Source organism: Elephantulus edwardii, unplaced genomic scaffold, assembly GCF_000299155.1.
Source record: "Elephantulus edwardii isolate Elephantulus edwardi_28Jun2011 unplaced genomic scaffold, EleEdw1.0 scaffold00006, whole genome shotgun sequence".
Lineage (NCBI taxonomy): Eukaryota > Metazoa > Chordata > Mammalia > Macroscelidea > Macroscelididae > Elephantulus > Elephantulus edwardii.
This window is the reverse complement of record NW_006399756.1, coordinates 15976408-15995495: the sequence shown is the minus strand read 5'-3', so window position 1 is coordinate 15995495 and position 19088 is coordinate 15976408. Positions and strand designations below refer to the sequence as shown.

At 41.4% G+C, this 19088-nt stretch overlaps 1 protein-coding gene across 1 annotated transcript in view; it reads left to right on the top strand.

The window, feature by feature from the left end:
* The window catches only part of FAM160B1 (family with sequence similarity 160, member B1), an 86012-nt gene that overhangs the window by 30349 nt on the left and 36575 nt on the right, over positions 1 to 19088 (top strand). The window contains exon 2 of the mRNA XM_006880160.1: positions 18882 to 19086. Coding sequence (XP_006880222.1) covers positions 18882 to 19086 — 205 coding nt within the window. The remainder of the gene's footprint in view (positions 1 to 18881; positions 19087 to 19088) is intronic.

The window sequence follows — 19088 nt, the reverse complement described above, 5'->3', positions numbered from 1 at the left end:
TTACAAAGATCATGGCCTGGATCAGGCACACCTTAGTCTCCAGACTGATATCATTATTCTTCAGTACTCTGCAGATGTCCCTGACAGCAGACTTTCCCAATGCAAGATGGAATATGCATTATGGATGCATATATATTATGAATACATATTATGAATGAATATGGAATATTTCTAAAAGACAACATTTATTGAACACTTATGTACCAATAAGCATTTACCATTAATAATACTCCTAGTAGCTCTATAATCTGCATTGTAAAATAAAGACTCAAATACAGGTTAAGCAAATAAAAGTTAAAAAACTTGCCCAAGGACACATTACAAATGGTGAGCTAGGTTTTGACTCACAAACTCTAAATTCTTGTAAGAGTTATTTCCTTCAAGACTGATTAGTAGTTCTACTCTCAACATACCATACAACCTTCTATCAAAAGGCATCAAAGGAAGTGAATGGAAAATATATCCTTCCAGCAAACTTGTTCCACGTGGCTCTGATGGCACCACTTCTTTATAGTTCTCCCACTTCCAGGCCACTGTTACAAAGTTTATTTTCAGGAGTCTTTTCTTTTTGAGGTCCACCTTCAAACCTCTTCCTCTTTTCATCTACATTCTCTGCTAGGGCAATCCAAACCAGCCCCATGGTTTTAAATATTTTCTATAGGTTGATGCCCTCAAGGCTGTGGGGTTAGCCTTTTGTTCTCTTTCTAATCATGACCAAGTGGGATTCAAAACAGGAATGCAAGGATGGTTCAACATAAGAAAGAACAATTAATATAATTCATTATATTAGCAAAACAAAGAACAACAACTGCATGATCCCGTCAATTGATGTAGCCTTCAATAAAATCCAACACTCCTTCCTGATTAAAACACACAGCAAAATGGGAATAGAAAAGAATCTCAACACAGTAAAAAGTAATATATGCAAAACCAAGAGCTAACATCATCTCAACAGAAAGAAACTAAACATTCCCTTTGCAAACAGGGCCCAAACAAGGCTGCCCACTATCACCATTCCAATTTAATATTTCATTGGAAGTTCCGGCCAGGCCAATAAGGCAAGAGAAGGAAATAAGAGGCATTCAAATTGGTAAAGAGATGGTGAAACTTGTTATATGCAGATGACAGAAAACATCAAAGACTCAACCAAAAAACTGTTAGACCTAGTAGATCAATTCAGTAGAGTGGTAGGATGTAAGATACAAATTCAAACTCAGCAGGATTGGAAAAGTCTGCTAGTGAAGAGCAACAATGTCAGTCTGGAGACTAAGGTGCACCTAATTCAGGCCATGGTCTTTGCAATTGCTTGCTATGCATCAGAAAGCTGGACAACAACTAGGGATGATTGAAGGAAAATTGATGCTTTTGAGCTGTGGTGCAGAAGAAGAGTATTGAATATCCAATGAACTGCTAGGAGAACAATCAGGTTCATCCTGTAGAGGGTGAAATCAGGCTACTCCTTGGAGGCAAGGATTCTGAAGCTTTGCCTGACATACTTTGGACATGTTGCAAGGAGGGATAGTCCTTGGAGAGGGATGTCATGTCTGGGAGGGTGGAGGGACAGTGCAGGAGAGGAAGATCCTCTATGAGATGGATTGATTCAGTGACTGGGGTAATGGGGGTGAGTATGTTGGAGACATTAAGTTTGGCACAGGGTGAAGCAGGGTATAAGGTTGTTGTACACAGGGTCACTATGAGCCGCAAATGACTCGGTGGCACATAACAACAACAGGATATAAGATCATCATAGAAAAATCTCTTGGGTTTCTCTACAGCAACAAAGAAAGTATGGAAAAGGAAACTAGAAAAGCAATACCATTTACAATAGCCAACCACAAGATGAAATTAAAATGTGTATGAATGATTTTCTAAAACAAAATACACCTACAAAACATGAAGTATATGCAAAGCAATAATTTTTTTTAAAGGCATCAATTCTTCCTCTGTCATCCTTATTCAATGTCCAAATTTCACACACATCGGGCTTAGGAAGTAATTGAAAAGACTGTGGCTTGACTCAGGTGCAACTTAGTATTTAAACAGATACACTTGCCTCTAGCACTTAACACACCAAGTATGATGTATTCCCTTTGTGCTGTGTTTCCTTCCCTTTGGAATGTCTCCCCCCCCACACTTATCTGCTTTTCTTGTCCCTCTCCTTATCCAGGTTTGTCATTCTCTACCCTCTTGTTTGTTTTAGTGTTTTCCTTCAGAGCCCTTATTGACATGCCCTTTCATTTACCAATTTTCTTCTCCCTCAAAAAAATACACATCCACACCTGACACACCACCAAGACTACTGCCTTCAAGTTGATGCCATCTCTATCAGGTTTCTAAAGCTGTACGCTCTAGTGTGAGCACACAATGTCAACTCTCCCTGCAGGGTGGCTGGAAGATTTGAACCACTGACCTTTAGGTTAGCAGCCAAATCAGGGTTCCTTCTGAACAACAACACACACACAAACCCTCAATCTCACTCCTGACAAGTCAATTTCAGCTCTTCACTGTGACCCTCTGTGACCCTCCTTGCAGCAGTTTTCAAGCCTGTACGTTCTAATGAAAGGAGACTGCTCGTTCTTCTCCCTCAAAGTAGCTGGTGAATTAAAACTGCCCTCACAAAAACATTAACTGTAGGCTTTTACTCAACAACCTACCCTCAACACCTGTAAAGCATTTGGCACATAATAAGGACTCAATAAACTTTGCATTATGAAAGAATGAATTCTTAGTAAAAGTATGATAAAGTCATTGTTGTTGTTAAGTGCCATCGAGTCATAGATAATTCATAGCGAAGCTATGAACGAAAGACCTGAACACCCGTATAACTTTCTTCATTTTTCCAAGTTCATAGGGTTTCCAGAGGCAAGAAGAAGAGATAAAAATGAAGCCTTCATGGACTAGTGAAGAATGCATGGGGCTGCGAACCCTAGATCCATGAACTTGAAACCTGATTGTGGGTCTTTATGAGTGGAAACCACCTAGACAGTAGGGGATCTAGGCTGGTTTCCCTAAGATCAAAGGAACTGGCAAGCATGAGTTTGATTATGAACATGTGAGTTTCCCAGAAAGGACAGTGCAGATAAAAGGCTTAATCCCATCAGTCATTAAGGACACACATTTCTGCTTATTTTTCTATTTCTAAATAAAAAAAAAACAAAAACCAATGATGACTTTTTGTAAAACAAAATCCAAACCACATACGAGTCCATTCAATATGAAACATTCTCACACAACATGCTCTATCTGCACGTACTTGGCTGGATTGTAACCAGGAAAGTGCTAAAATGTCAAGGAAGTGAAAATTGTCCTTCCACGATTCTTGGGAGAATGCATGATTAGGAGTAGTTGGCAAGTCTATTTTTTCCTCCAAGCATCGTGAGACTAAAAATACAGACATTCAAGAATCTCCATAATAACTGGGAATAAGTGACAGCAAATTAGCTTATTGACTCTAATGAGGAGTAACTGGAAATAAACCTGCATTTTTGTGAAAGTTAATGAGAGCAGAATCTTGAGTATATTTGAGATCCATTTAAAAAAAAAAAATCTACGTTCTTGTGAAACCAAAACAGTCTTCTTTTTCTAGGTACATTCTTAAGAACCAAATGAAAATAGTCAATAATCACATTTTTAAAAACTAAGATAAAAGCGGTAAGTCAAAAGGTTGCATAAATGTACCTGACATAAGAGTTGTGTGCATACAATGTCAGACACTCTGGCCTGAAAATTTAAGTCCACAAAATAAATGCATTTTTGGTAATCTGCCTCTTTGAATGTTGCATTTAGACGTTTGTAGGCAGAAATGCAGACATGAGATCCTAGTGCTAATTCACTACACAGGAAAATCGATACATCATTGAAATACTATCACTCGTGGTAAGAGGGAGCTCTGGTGGCCTAGTGGTAAGATGCTGAGCTGCCATCCCAAAGGGACTCGGTTCAAATCCACTGCTGCCCCACAGGAGAGGATGGGCAATCTCCTCCCACGTGATTTACTGCCTCTGAAGACCCACTGGAGGGTCAGCTATGGGTTGGTTCTGACTCTACCACACACACAAAAATCAATATCACTAAGACTAGGTACACTCTGTCATTCTTGCCAAGTGGCTAAAAGAAATAGAAAATCATTGCTAAGTTTATAACCAAGGTCTGGCACAAACTTGGTTTAACCTTCTCCATCCTTCAGGAAATGGTGACCAAAAGGTGAGAGCATGTTCTATAATGCTTATGCTTTGTTACATGATGGTGACAGACATTTACCTTACTTGAATGTAATTCTGTTTTCCATAGGAAACAATGTCCTAGGGGTTGTTGGTTTGGTTTTTGTTTTTTTTTTCTACAAAGGAGCAAAACATGATCCAATAAAAGCTTTTCAAATAGTTACTAACACATCATAAGTACATTTGTGTCTACTACAAAAGAAGACTAAGATACAGTAATTCAATTGTCACTTCACGGAAAGATGACTGAATTGAGAGTCAGGAGTTCTGTATTTTTATCCTAAATTGTTCCAAACCAGCTTTGTGATCCTGGGTAAGATAGAAAAACTCCGTGTGGTAGTCTCAGGCACAGTCCTGAATACCCTTTGAACTGCCAAAAGAATAAAAAAGCCCATTTTGGAGAAAGTGCTGTTCCCTAGAAGCAAGGAAGGCAACGCTTGGTCTCAGATACGTTGAGCACGATGTCAGGAGGAGTCAGTCGGTGGAAAAGGACATGAAGACGGGAAAGGTGGAGGGTCAGTGAAAGAGAACGGTCCTCAGCAGGACAGATTGCCACAGTGCTGCACCGACAGGCTGAGCTGATCAGAGGTGGTGAGGGAGGCGCAGGATTCAGGGGCAGATCTGCTGTTCACAGGGCTTGTATGAGCTGCTGCTGACCTCATGGCACCTCACAAAACAACCACCTCACATTTAGTGGCTTAATTTAGCAAGTATTTATTATCTCACTTCTGTTGCAGTCTGGGAACTCAGAAGTAGTTTAAAGAATGGCTCTGGCTCAAAGGTTTTCGTGAGATTTCAATCAGTATCAGAGTTGCAATCTTCTGAAGGGTTAACTGGGACTGGAGGCTCCGTGTTTAAGGTCACTCGGAGGCTACTGATAGGAGGATTCAGCTCATCATATGGAGCTGAAAAGACGGTACAGGCTTAGGTATGAAGGTGGCAACGTCCGGCCCCTAACTTTGCAAGGACGACAGATTCTTGTCCACTGCAATAGCAGCTGCCCAACTGAGTCCCAAGAGGTTAGATTCAACCCCAGGCTCCATGATCTAATCCTTTTCCTACCAACTTTTTTTTCCTCGTTTCTTAGTTTTGGGTTTGTTTTTTAAAAAATTAATTTTTTTTCTCCCCCGCCCCCGCCACTAGTTTATTTACAAAAGTCTAATACAAATTTGAACAAATTCTTTCAATTACCCCCCCACACCACCAAATTGTTTAACCCAATGATTAATCCCCTCTGCCCTGCAGAGTCCCATCCCTCTGCTTCCAGCCTCTCCCACCCCTCCTGAATCCTTACACTCATTCTACAATAATGGTCTTATACAATATTTATCTTTGTGGAACTGAGTTCGCTCAGCATCATGCTCTCCAGTCCCTCCCAAGTTAGGTAATAATTTACAAAGTTATTGCTCCTGCATGCTCCAAATCACTGGCAAGGAGAGAGATGCAAATCAAAACCACAATGAGGTACCACTTCACTCCAGTAAGAGTGGCAAAGTTTAATGGGGCAGTAAGTAATAGATGTTGGAGAGGATGTGGTGAGAAAGGAACTCTTAGACATTGTTGGTGGGATTGTAAAATGGTGCAACCATTCTGAAAGGCAGTTTGGTGCTTCCTCATAAAGCTGACCATAGAAATTCCATATGGCCCAGCTATTCCACTACGTGGAATATACACTGAGGAAATGAGAACTGAGGCACAAACTGTTATTTGTACACCAATGTTGATAGCAGCAATATTCACCATTGCAAGGACATGGAAATAGCCCAAATGTCCAACAGTAAATGAATGGATTGAGAAATCAAGATACTTTCCTACCAAGTCTAACACCAACTGACCCCCCCCCCTCCCCAGCACTCATTACTTTTCTGCTGGGATTGATTGTTGTTACGGCCACACAGAATTAATTCACTGACAATAGTCACAGTGACGGGGCTTTATTAGAGCACCAACAGGTCACCAGCCAGGTTCGGGAACAGGTCAGGATACAGTTCTTTCATCAGGACAGCCTCTGAAAAGGACAGCCACACCCACAGGCGCCTCTCTTGGTCTGCTCACTGTTCTCCCTCGGCCTTTTTGGCTTGGCGTCTGCTTTGCTTTGCTTAAGAGAACTTGTTACAAATCTCTCTGCATTTTGTCAATTATAGTTCCTTGGCAACTCACTCTACCAGGAAGCCTCCTTCCTGCCTAAAGGTTTTTCAATTCTAACTACTCAGGTCTTCAAACCCAGCTCTCTGACAAATGCCCAAAGACTCCCACTCCATTAGCCAAACCTTCTGCCCAAGGTACTCAGCTTTCTCCGTCTGGGGGCTGAGAGTTCACAGGTGTATATTGCTAGGGTCTCCAAAGAACAAAAAAGGCTTATACGGTTAACATAACACCTAGAAGGCAGCACTCGTTAGAACAATCAATCATGTGAGATCAATCAGGCAGGATTTGCCTAAGCTCTGCAGGCAAAAATAAATAGAAAAGAAGAATCAATGGAAAGTTAACCAGGGAGAAAGTGGGGAGGATTGATTGTGATCAGTGTTACAAAACAAAAAATGTGTTTAAGTTGTTTAAAAGAAATTTGCTCTAAAGTTTCATCCAAATCACAAAAAGTTGATTTTTAAGTATCAATCCATCAGTCAATGTCAATTAAGGCCTAGAAACAATTGGCTGAGAAAACCAGTGTGATTGGTAAACTTTCACTCAAATGAAATAAATTTTAAAAAATAAAAGTGTCTTTCTGTTCTTGTTTAATGGATTCCGCACTTTCTTTATCTCTGAGAATGACTGTCTTTTGTCTCGGTTTTTCACTTCTCTCTCAGCTTTTCCCTATCAGCTCAGTGGCAGCAACTGTGCTTATAATGTTTCTTTTGGTCCCAATAATATTAGGTTTCTTCCAAGTTTTCATGATCCCGATGTCTGAGAGGTGCATTAAAAACCAGAGTGGAAGCTCTGGGCATGGAGACACAACTTGTTAACTGGAGACTGCACTCTTCAGTCACCTGGGAACCCCCTGCTCTTTCTCTCTTCCCCTCTCCCTCCACATAGAACCTCCACCCTTATTTTTTCTTTTCTTTTTTTTAATTATTAATTTTAATGAAAGTCTACAGAGACTTTGGATTTCCATTCATTCATTGTTGCACTTTTCTCCCTACCCACCCCTCCCCTCCAGTTTGCTCTTCTCTTTGAAAAGTAAAAGAATTCTTTCATTGTTATACAATCCCTCCCCCCTCCAAGTCCACTCCACTATGCACCCTTTGTTCTGGGCTCCTGTCATGACAATAATACCTAATCACATATCCCTTTTAAACAATTCTCTCCTTCATCTGTTTCAATGAAGTATACATAATTTATCCCATCTTTCTCAGTTCCCCCCCCCCAAAGAATTTTAAAATCTTACACCAGATAGGAAAGGGACATTGTGGCATGGAGAGCTCTAAACAAACATTCAACCCGAAGTGCTACTTGCCTCCATTTCCAGTTGTACCTGATGTCACTAACTCCTGAGCGTTGGAAGGTCCTGTGATGTATCAATAAACAACTTTGGTTCCTGTTTCTTCTATTTCTTTGTGCTTGTTGGCAAACAGCAGATCCAAACCTCGCCCTGTCCTGTGTCAGCCTCAGTCTCTGACACATTCAAGGCCATAGTTCCAGAGGCCGTGTCAATTCCTCTTGCTAAGGGTCTACTTCTCTTTCCTGATCCTCTGCTTTCACCTGTATGTCTTCCCCACCCCCTTCCAGAGACAGGTGAACATGATAAATTTTCACCTGTATGTCTTCCCCACCCCCTCCCAGAGACAGGTGAACATGATAAATTTTCACCTGTCTGTCTTCCCCACCCCCCCTCCCAGGGACAGGTGAACATGATAAACCTCCTAAAAATGTGTTCAAAGTATGTAGGAAGAAGTCTCACCATCTTTCCCTTTAAGGAGCACAATGTTTGTACTTCTTTCAGGACATTCATTTGTTCTTTTGGCAGCCAGTCCATGGACTATCCAACAATCTTCTCTAACACAATTCAAAGGCATTGATCTTCTTCTGTCTTCTTCATTCATTCATTATCTAACTTTGAGACGCACAGGAAGCAACTGAAAGGAACACGGCTTAGATCAGGCATGGGGTCTTTAAACTGGCATACGTGTTCTTCCGCACTTTGAAGAGATTCTTAACAGCAGGTTTTCCCGTGCAACACTTTTTTTTCTTTCTTTCTTGACTCACATATTATCATGGGTGTTGAATATAGATCCAAGTAAAAATATATTCTTGGCAACTTCCATTTTTTTCTCCATCTATTATGATGTTGCCTATTGGCTCAGTGGTGACCATTTTTATTTTCTTGATGTTGAGACATAATTCATATTAAAGACTGTAGTACTGGACTTCCTCAGTAAGTTTAAGTTTTCTTCTTCTGAAAGCAAGGTTATGACATCTGCATAATGTAGTTTGTCTTATGCTCCTGATGTCATATTTTTCTTCATATTGTCCAGCTTCTTGGATTATTTGCTTAGTGTACAGATTGAACAAGCACGGAGGAAGCATACAACCATAACACAAACCTTTTCTGATTTTAAAGCAGGAAGTATTCCATTGCTCTGTCAAATGACTGCTTCTTGGTCTGTGCACAAGTTTCACATGTGCCAAATTAATTCAACCTAACTCATTGCCACTGAGTTGGAACTGATTCATAAATGCTCCACTGGGTTGTCCGAGGCTGTAAGTCTGCTTAAGAGCCATGTTCCAGAAAATACAAATTAGACGTGGGTTGGAATAGAAAAAACAGATTTATTATATATCAATATATTGGACACAGGGGGTATAAGCTTTCCAAACTGTCTGACAATAGGGGAAGTTTCAGAGAGTATTTCTAGGCTAGGTTAAGTGTATCGTGTAGTTGTTGTTGGAAATGACTCATAACAGACCCTCCAGCAGGTCTTCAGAGGCAGTAAATCACATTGGAGGAGATTGCCCATCTTTCTCTTACAGAGCAGCTAGTGGATTTGAACCACATCCTTTAGGGGGATGGTAGTGCAACTTCTCACCACTGAGCCATTCACCATTTTTCATGTGGAAAGGCAAGTTCTCATAAAAGGAGATGTTGTGCAATTTGCTGGGCTGCATCACTGGCCTCTGAGAAAGCCTACTTCTGGTTAGGTGTTTAGTCACCACAAGGCGTGTGTTGTACATTTCTTCTTTCAGGATGGACCCCCCGTCAGGGGTTATGCATTGTAGCCCACTCCTCATGGCTCGTGCTCTGAATGTTCAGGTGAACTTCCTAACTTTCTAGCACCTCATAGTTCATGCTTATCTAACTTTCAGATGCAGCCTAGTCCTCATAGTTCATGCTTCTTACCTCTCACACACTTGTCACCCGAAAGCTCTCCTTAGAACACTGAAGCAGAAACTGTTAGTAAAGCCAGAGGTTGTCAGGAAGGAACACCCTCGGGGGAGTGGGGGAGAGTGGGTGGCTGCTTGCATTAGCAGAAATCCAGGCTACTTGTTTTTTTTTTTCTATAATTATATTTTATTAATTTTCATAAACATTTACAGAGATTTTGGGCTTCCACTCATTCATTGTTGCACTATTCTCTCTACCCTCCTCCCAGTTTGTTCTTGTCCAAATGCCACAGTGCTTGTCAAAGCCAGTTCTGATTAATCTTCTTTGTCAGTGTGTCCTTTGCCATTCCCTATCACTCCTCCCTGAGAGAGACTTCACCCTGAGTCATAAGGAAAAGGGGACGGCGTATTCTCTTAGCTACTTCCTGCTGAAAAGGGACGCTGTGGGTTTCAGGGTGAAGATCTTCTCTCACTACTCTAAAGGGCCCCTTTGGCAGTAGGAAACACATAGACTATTATGGAGATTGATTTTGGAATTCAGATGCACTCTTATTGATTGTGCTTGGCTGTACATGTACATATCCTTCAAGATGTATCATGGGGGTGTTGCAACCTAGAAGACACAAATTTGACTAACAAGTTATAAGTACATGAGTCCAAAAATTATGGAAAAGTAAAAGAAAAGATTCTTTCATTGTTTTACAAACCCTCCCCCAGGTCCCCTCCACCATGCAGCGAAATCCAGGCTACTTGTGTAGGGTGCTTCCCTGGGCCTTCGATGAAGGAATACCTGGGCCACCTGTGTCAGGTGAATGCTAACCTTCTTGATCTAAACTCTCTTAGAGGGAAATACTTTCCTAAAAGAAAAGTAAACAGGACGGCAAATTCTGTGATCTAGAGAAAACCTAGAAGTAATTTAGTTAAGGTTTGCCTTCCTAGTTACTGAAAATTTTGTTTTTGACACAGATCGCAGATCTTTTATGTTACAGAAAGGGAGTGGATCCCAGCTACAGATTCCAAGACAGAGAGCCAACCATCAACGTAGGGTTTCTTCTTGCTAAGAGGTCTGCTTTGTAATTGTCCCTAGGCCTGCTAAGAAGGTCTCTTTCAAATGTCCTGCTAGATCAAGAAATCTTTTTAGAGTATTATTAAAGAAATATTAGGTCCAACCTATCATACTGTTGTTGTTATTTTCCCTTGAGTCAGAGACAACACATAACGGACCCTCCAGTGGGTTTTCAGAGGCAGTGAACTTCACAGGAGGAAAAAGCCCATCATCTTCCCACAGAGCAGCTTGTGGATTCAAACCACAGGCATATGCAACCTGTTATAGGGTATTTGAAAGCCTGTTTGGTTTTTTTAAAAAAATTTTTATTATTAATTTCAATGAAAATTTACAGAGACTTGGATTTCCATCCCCCACCCCAGAACACTCTCCTCTTTGAAAAGTAAAAGAAAAATTATTTCATTGTTTTACAATCTCCCCCCCCCCCAAGGTCCACTCCACTATGAAGCTTTCACTCTGGACTCCCGTCATAACAAAAATACTTAATCACATATCCCTTTTAAACAGTTCTCTCCCTTATCTGTTTCAGTGAAGTAGAAAACTTGGCTTTTAATTACTTTCTTGCTTTTTGCAGTTCCATGTCCTCTTCTGAATCCAGCTTAAATTTCGGGCAGTTCCCTGTGAATGTACTATTTTAATATTTAATACAATGTCAATATTTCCTTAGTATTTCGCTTTCTTAGATCAGCCATGTCCATTACCTCTTACTTATCTACTTTCCAATTTTCCAAACCATGTTAGTATTATCTTCTAAGAAAACAAAAATCCTTACCAGTAGGCCAATAGGAATCATCATGATAGATGGAAAAAAGATTGAAATAATCAACAATTTCATCTCAACTTGGATCTACAATCAACATCCTTGGTACAAGCAGTCAAGAAATCAAGAGATGCATGACACCGGGAAAATCTGCTGTTGGGGACCTTATCAGAATATTGAAGAGTAATGATGTTAGTTTAAAGACTAAGGTGCACCTGATCCAAGTCATGGTCTTTTTTAATATTTGCTATGAATTTGAAATAGGACAATGAATAAGGATGAGGACGACAGGTGAAGAATTGATGTCTTTGAGCTGTGGTATCAGAGAGGAGTACTGAATATCACATGAACAACCAAAGGAATAAACAGATATGTGTTGGATAAGGTGCAACCAGAGCGCTCTTGGAGGCAAGGGTGGCGAAGATTCTCCTGATATACTTTGGGCATGTTGTTAGGCAGTACCAGTCCTTAGAAAAGGGACTTCATGCTTAGAAAGTTAGAGGGTCAGTTTAAGAGAGAAAGCCCCTCAAGAGGACGGATTGACTAGGGGCTGTAATAATGGGCTCAAGTATATCAGAGATGATGGGGAGGCACAGGGTAGGGTGGAGTTTGGATCAATTGTTTGTAAGGTCAATATGAGTTGCAGTGAACTCCACGGCACATAACGACAATAACAATTTATTTGCATAAAAGGAACAAGGATACCACCATTTTCTGATTTGAACCCATGCAGTGTTCCCTTCTTCTTTTCAGACAACTGCTTCTTGGTCTCCATAGAGGTTTTGAATGAGCACAATTAAGTATTCTGGGATTTCCATTCTTTTCAACATTACTCATAATTGATTATGATCCCTGCAGTCAAATGCCTTTGCACAGTCAATAAAGCATAAGTAAACTTTTTTGGGGGGTATTTTTTTGCTTTCACTCACAATCTATTTGACATCAGCAATGGTATTCCTCGTGCCATGGCCTCTTCTGAATCCAACTTGAATGTCTAATAGTTCTTTGTGTTAAATTCTTTTGCATAATCTTCAGAAAGACTATACTATACGTGCATGTGATATTAATTATATCATTCATTAATCTCCACACTCTGTTGGATAATTATTTCCCCCCCCCATGGAAATGCATCTCATTTTTTGGGAATCTCTTCCAGTGCATTGGCCAGGTAACTATGACTAGTGAGCACGTCCAGGGCTGCATTTGTAAACTGAAATGACTCAAGTGTTACTCCATCAACTCCTAGGGCCTTATTTTCCCCCCAATGCCTTTAGTACAGTCTGGACTTCTTTCTTCAGTACCATTGGTTCTTGTTCATATGCTATTTCCTGGGAAGGTTCAGTATTTTTGTTGGTTTTTTTTTCTTTTTAAAAAATATAAATTGTGATTTTAATGAAAGTTTATGGATTTTTTTATTCATTCATTGTTGCACATTTTCCTCCCTACCCCTGCCCCCAGTTCACTTAAAAAAAAATCATTCATTGCTGCATAATTTCCTTCCTTCTCCCACCTCTCCCCCAGTCCACTTTGCTATGCACCTTTTATTCTAGACCGTTGTCATACAAATAATTCCTAATCATATATTCCTTTTAAATAGTTCTTTCCTTCATCTGTTCTAATGCAGTATTCATTATTTCTCCCCTCTTTTCTTAGTTTTCCCCCAACCTCCTCATCAGTCCTGTTTTATGACAGTGGTGTTATGCAGTATTCGTTCTTTTGTGACTGATACATTTCACTCAGCATAACATCCTCCAGGTGACCCATGTTGTGTAATATTTTACAAGTACCTTGTTTTCCATTGCTGTGTAGTATTCCACTGTCTGAATATACGATAGTTGTTCTATCCATTCATTCGTTGATGGGCACTTGGGTTGCTTCCATCTCTTTGCTATTTTTGCTATTGTGACCAACACAGAAATAAACATGAGGGTGCATATATCTATTTGGGTGGCAGCTCTGGTTTCTTTAGGGTATATTCCTAGTTGTGGAATTTCTGGGTCAAATGGCACCAACTCCCTTCCACGGTGGTTGCACCTGAAATGGTTCAGTATTGACCAATTCTCTTTGGTATAGAGATTCTATATATTCCTTCCATCTTCTTTTGATGCTTCCTGCATCATTGAAGATTTGCCCATAGACTCCTCCAGTATTGCAACTCAAGGCTTGAACCTCTTCTACAATTCTTTCAGTTTGAGAAATGTCAAGCATGTCCTTCTTTCGTTTTGGTTTTCTAGTTTATGTTCTTTGCACATTCAACCTGTATGCTGAGAAAATAAGTAGAGAAGAGAGACTAAACTAAGAAGAACGCAGCCTCAGGGTGGGAGAAAGACTCCTCAGTAACCCACATCACCCAGATGACACAACTTTGCTTACAGAAAGTGAAGAAGATTTGAAGCACTTACTGAAGAAGATCAAAGACAACAGCCTTCTTAATGGATTATAACTCAACATCCAAAACAAAAATCCTCACCACTGGACCAAGTGGTGGCATCATGATAGATGAAGAAAATATTGAAGCTGTCAATGATTTCATTTTACTAGGATCAGTCAAGAAATCAAAAGATGTCTTACACTGGGAAAATAAATGCTGTCAGGGACCTTTTTAAAGTCCAAAGAGTAAAGATTCCTGTTTAAAGACACATGGGCCTGATCCAAGCCATGGTATTTTTACTTGCTTTCTATGCATCTGAAAGTTGGACAATGAATAAGGAAGACAGAAGAAGAATTGAATTGTGGTGTAAGAGTATTGAATATACTGTGGACTGCCAAAAGAACAAAGAAGAGTATCCTGGAGGAAGTGCCACCAGGGTGCTTCTCAGAGGCCGTCTTTATCTTACAGACAATGAGCATGTTCTCAGGAGTTGGCCCTCACTGGAAAAAAGACATCAAGGTGGTAAAAGTAGAGGGTCAGGAAAAAGAGGAAGTCCTCAGAAAGATGGGCTGACATGGTAACTGTAACAACGGCTTTGAATATGTGGGAGATGAAGAGGATGCAGGATAGGGCAAGGCTTCAGTCTGTTGGTCACAGGGTTGCTAGGACGTCTAGGGGATTTGATGGCGCCATAAACAAATCATTTGTCCTTCTCAGTTTGTCTTTTAAAAAGCTCTTTATCATCCTTTTAGTGGATTTGGAGAGGGAATGTTGCTAAATTCATGGGTTCAACTCACCTCCTAAACTCAAGCCATATTTTAAATAGGAGTCTACAATTGGGTTTTTTTCTTTTCAATCTTTTTAAGTAGGTAACATCTAATTCTATTTTCTCAATTCTAGTCCAACTAGATTTCAGTTTAGTAAACTGTCTGCATCTTTGTGATTAAATTTCATTTCCGAAAAGAATTTAACAAACTCATTCAGCCTGAGATATAAGGAGATACCCAGAGCTTAAGAGTGATGTCTCTCTCAAGAGCATTTGAATTTTGTTATTGTTGTTATACATGACTTATAGCTCATGCTCTGGTTGGTTTTCAGAGGCAGTACATCACATAGGAAGAGACAGTTCATCTTTCTCCTATGGAGCAGCGGGTGGATTTGAACCACTTGTCTTTGGGTTGGCAGTACACCTCCTTATCACTAAGCCACCAGAGCTCCTTAGAAGCTAAAGCTATTGCCACTGCATCAATTTCAATTCATACTGTTGCTGTGTGCTGTGGAGGGGGAACTGACAGAGTTAACAGTGAGTTTTCAGAGGTTGTAAATCACACTGGAGGAGAATGCCCATCTTTCTCAGAGCAGCTCATGGATTTGAACCGTCTGCCTTTGGGTTAGGAGCGCAATTTCTATTAAGCCAATGGGAAAATGTTTGAGAACTTTCAGTGTTGTGGAGCCTTTACTGTTAGATGCTATCCAGTTGGCTTCAAACTTGTGGTGACCACAACTTTGGCAACTTCATAAACAATGGGAAAAAATAATGTCCAGTCCTAGACCATCCCAAAAACTTTCTGTGGATTAGATCGTTTTGATGCATAAGGGTTTCACTGCTAAAGACAGCACTAATAATAATGGTGGATGCTTATATGTGTTTTATAATTGGACAAGATTAGAGTGTTCTACGGTTTTTGGAGCGTAAAACAGTAAAGCTAGAATTATGACAAAGTTGCATCTCCAAAGGGACGGACTTCCCTCCTTGAAAGGAAATAGGAAGAGAGGCCGAGTGTTTATGGTTTACATTCACTGAGATGAAGGAGATCACCAGACATTTCTTCCTAGTCTCAGTCTGGAAGCATCCCTGAAACCTGAGCAGCATCGGAACATGCAGAAGCCTACACTGCCAGGCAAGCTCTACAGACAGGCTACACCGAGGAGCAGGCCTGGAAGTGAATCTGGGAATCCTGTATGAGAGAGGAGAACGCCACACTGGCTCACCCATGCCTGAGTTTTGGAGGTGAGTGGAAACCTTTCATGTGCTTTCTCACACCACATTCTTCCCAAGTCTTTCCCACCGTCCACGCATAAAGCGGATAAGAGAATAAATCAATTTATCTGCTCTGTTACAATTCTAGTCCAACTCGTATGTCTTAGAACCTAGACTATAAACAAGTGAATCATCATCATAAAGGCTGATATTCATCTGGAGCACAAACGTCTGTTTTGTTGTTGTGTACACAAAAGCAGGAATCATCAAATGCAAGCGCTAGGTAAGCTAGGTTCACAGTGACCTCCTCGTACAATTAATGGTTGTAAGGCATTATGAACATACAAAATGCCACATAAATGCATGACAATTAGGCCAGGGAAATAATTATGGTTAATAAGATGACTAACCACTTTAAAACACGTGGAAAAACAACAACAATAAGCATTATGTGTTTTTGGTTGAAAGGGACACAATTAGAATTTGGTAAGGAGTATATTTAAATTTGAAGCAAGTAAAGTATCTCCAGTTTTGCACCGTCCACTTTGGAAAACCCATTGGAGAGTCAACTCAGTCATTTCCAACTCAAGGGCACACAACAACAACAAGAGAGCATGCCAATTAAGGTCCCTGAACACAGCAGGGATACAGGCAACAAAAATAGGGAAGAGAAGACCATACTGCTTTAAATCACCTCAAATCTTGATTTCTAGCTTATTCTTCTGCAAAACACTCATAACTACTAAAGACAGCACTAGTAATAATGGTGGATGCTCATATGTCTTATAATTGGACAGGATTAGAGTGTTCTATGGTTTGGGGAGGGTAAAACAGTAAAGCCAGATTTATGAGACAGTTACATCTCTAAAGGGCTGGACCTCCTTCCTTTTTGAAAGGAAACAGGGAGAGAGGCGAAGTGTTCATGGTTTACATTCACTGACTACTGTCATTTTAGGGGAGTTTGAGAGGGAACAAGTTCATGAGGAGGGCTGACACTGTTTTCCCCATTTTATAGACAAGAGAAATAATGTACAAAGAGATTAGGTCATCTGCCCAAGGTAAAACGCAGAGCTGGGATCTACATCTCGGATAGATGGTCTAGGATTCTGGGCTCTCACCCTCCATACTATTGCCGACTGTCTGTCTTTTTTTTCTCTGCTCAATCTGATCCTACTTTGGAGACATTGGAGGTGTGTTCCATCCTAGACCACTGCAGTAGGGTGACTGTCACAATGAAATGAGGCCCAGGAATTTGCTAGTTGCCCAGAGTGCATTAGTTATCTTCACATTACACAGTATTGCATTAGGGGGTGATCACATTATTTAAAAGTCTGAAAGAGTGTCAGAATGCCCAAAATGTGACACAGAGACACAAAGTGAGCACATGTTGTTGGGATAATGGCACCCAAAGACTTGTTCCATGTAGGGTTGCAACAAACCTTCTCATTGTGTTCTTTTTTCTAAAAGTTGTGTGGTGTGAGCTCTGACAGCCTAGTAGCAAGAAGCTGCACTGAAATACCAGAGGTGCACGGTTCGAATCCCCCAGATGCTCTGCTGGAGAAGGAGGGACAATCTCCTCCTGTATCAGTCAGATCTGATTTGATGGCACACACACACAAAATAATAAAATTGTTAAAAATATTTTAAAAAGTTGTGAGGTTCAATTAAGTGTAATAAAAGGAGATATGCCTGGAGTGAGGGGCAGCCTGGGCGCTGCGGGCCGACGCTCAACGTGCTCCCGCCGCTCCAAGGGGACCCGCGGCGAGCCTGCTGGTCCTTGCTCAGTGCAGCCTGCGAGATTACAGGGCCGGAGACTGTAGCGGGTGTGGCCTCTGATTTACACTCGAGCCCCCACAGGCCTTCATTAGCAGCACCTGGCGGGGAGCGAGGGATCCTCATGGGAGCGCATGTCGCCAGATCCCAAAGTTGCAGCCTCCTTGTGCACCTGCAAGCCGGGCGGTGACCGAGGACAGAACCGCCCTCTTCCGCACATACAAATTGAATAGCTCCAGAGAAGAAAGGTCAAGTGCTGTTTCCTGTCGGCTGGAGCTGTCGTCCTGCTTGTTGTCATTCTCATCATCACCACCTCTGTCGGAAAGTGACAGTCGTTGGGGTGAGGATGATGATGTCACCTAGCCTTCGCTGGACCCCACAGCTTCGTGCCTGCCTGCCCCCACCTCTACATCACCCTGACGGACCACATGTCCCTTGCTCGAGCTCTCTAATAAACTGCAGCCACTTTGCCAAAAAAAAAAAAAAAAGAGATATGCCTGTAATTCAATTACAAATTCACATTTTCCTCCCAGGTTGTGCAGAGTTTACTTCCTTTAGACCATTTTATCAAGTTCTGTTGATCAACAATTACTATAATACTAGCATGAAACATACTCAAAGTTCCCCAGGATATAAACCGGGTCAACCCAACCAGAGGGTTTCCAGTGCTGGCTGGGTACCTTCAAGGCTGAACTAACACTTGTTGCAGAGTTTTGGGAAGTCCCACTCAGGGCTTACATTATAGCTCCACTTACCTGCCCTGTGGACGCAGTAGGACCCCACCCATGCCTTCTTTTCTGCTCTCCAGGGTCATCTGAGAAGCCAAATGCTGAAATACAGGTGATGCAAATGACTAACATGCTTAGCTGTGAGCCGAAGGGTTGGCAGTTCGATTCCACTCACCCATCATCTCTCAGAAGGCAGGCCTCCTGAAAAGAAAGGTTGGAGGTAGTGAAGGGTGGGGGAGGGGAGTCACTGTAAACAGTGGACCACAACTCTAGTTAGTGGCCATGGGATCAACTTCACCCCAAGTTTGTTCTTGTTTTTCTGATATATATGTACTGAATACATTGCTCCTAACTAGCAAAAAACCCAGCAAATGCTTGGACGGAGTTATTTTAACGCCACACCATTTCACACGTTGCTGCAAATGACGGCTATAGCGAAAAAAAATGTGTTTCTAAAAAATGTGTTTCTAAGAACGGTCGTCAATTTAAAAGTGTGTGGCAACGTGCATACCATGTCTAGTTGGAACTTCCTATTTTATAATGGCGAATAATAATTTGATTTACAGTTCGGAAACCTATTTCATGGGTTAGTTTGCTCTGTTTGTCCAATGAGACCCATTCAATGTACTCCTTGTTTTGCCTTACTGGGCTGTCTCGTCCCAGACTTCCAAGTTTGCCCTCGTAAGGGGAAATCTTAGTATCAGATACATATATGGCTCTGCGTCCCGCAAGATCTGCATGCTGCTTCCTTCCCTGGGGGAACGAACAGCTGAGGGCGAACCTCCGGATGGCGGGACCCGGGAGCTCCCGGGGAGCGCGGCGCCCACGGCCCTGCTCGGGCTCCGGCTCGGCTCCGGCTCGGGCTCCGGC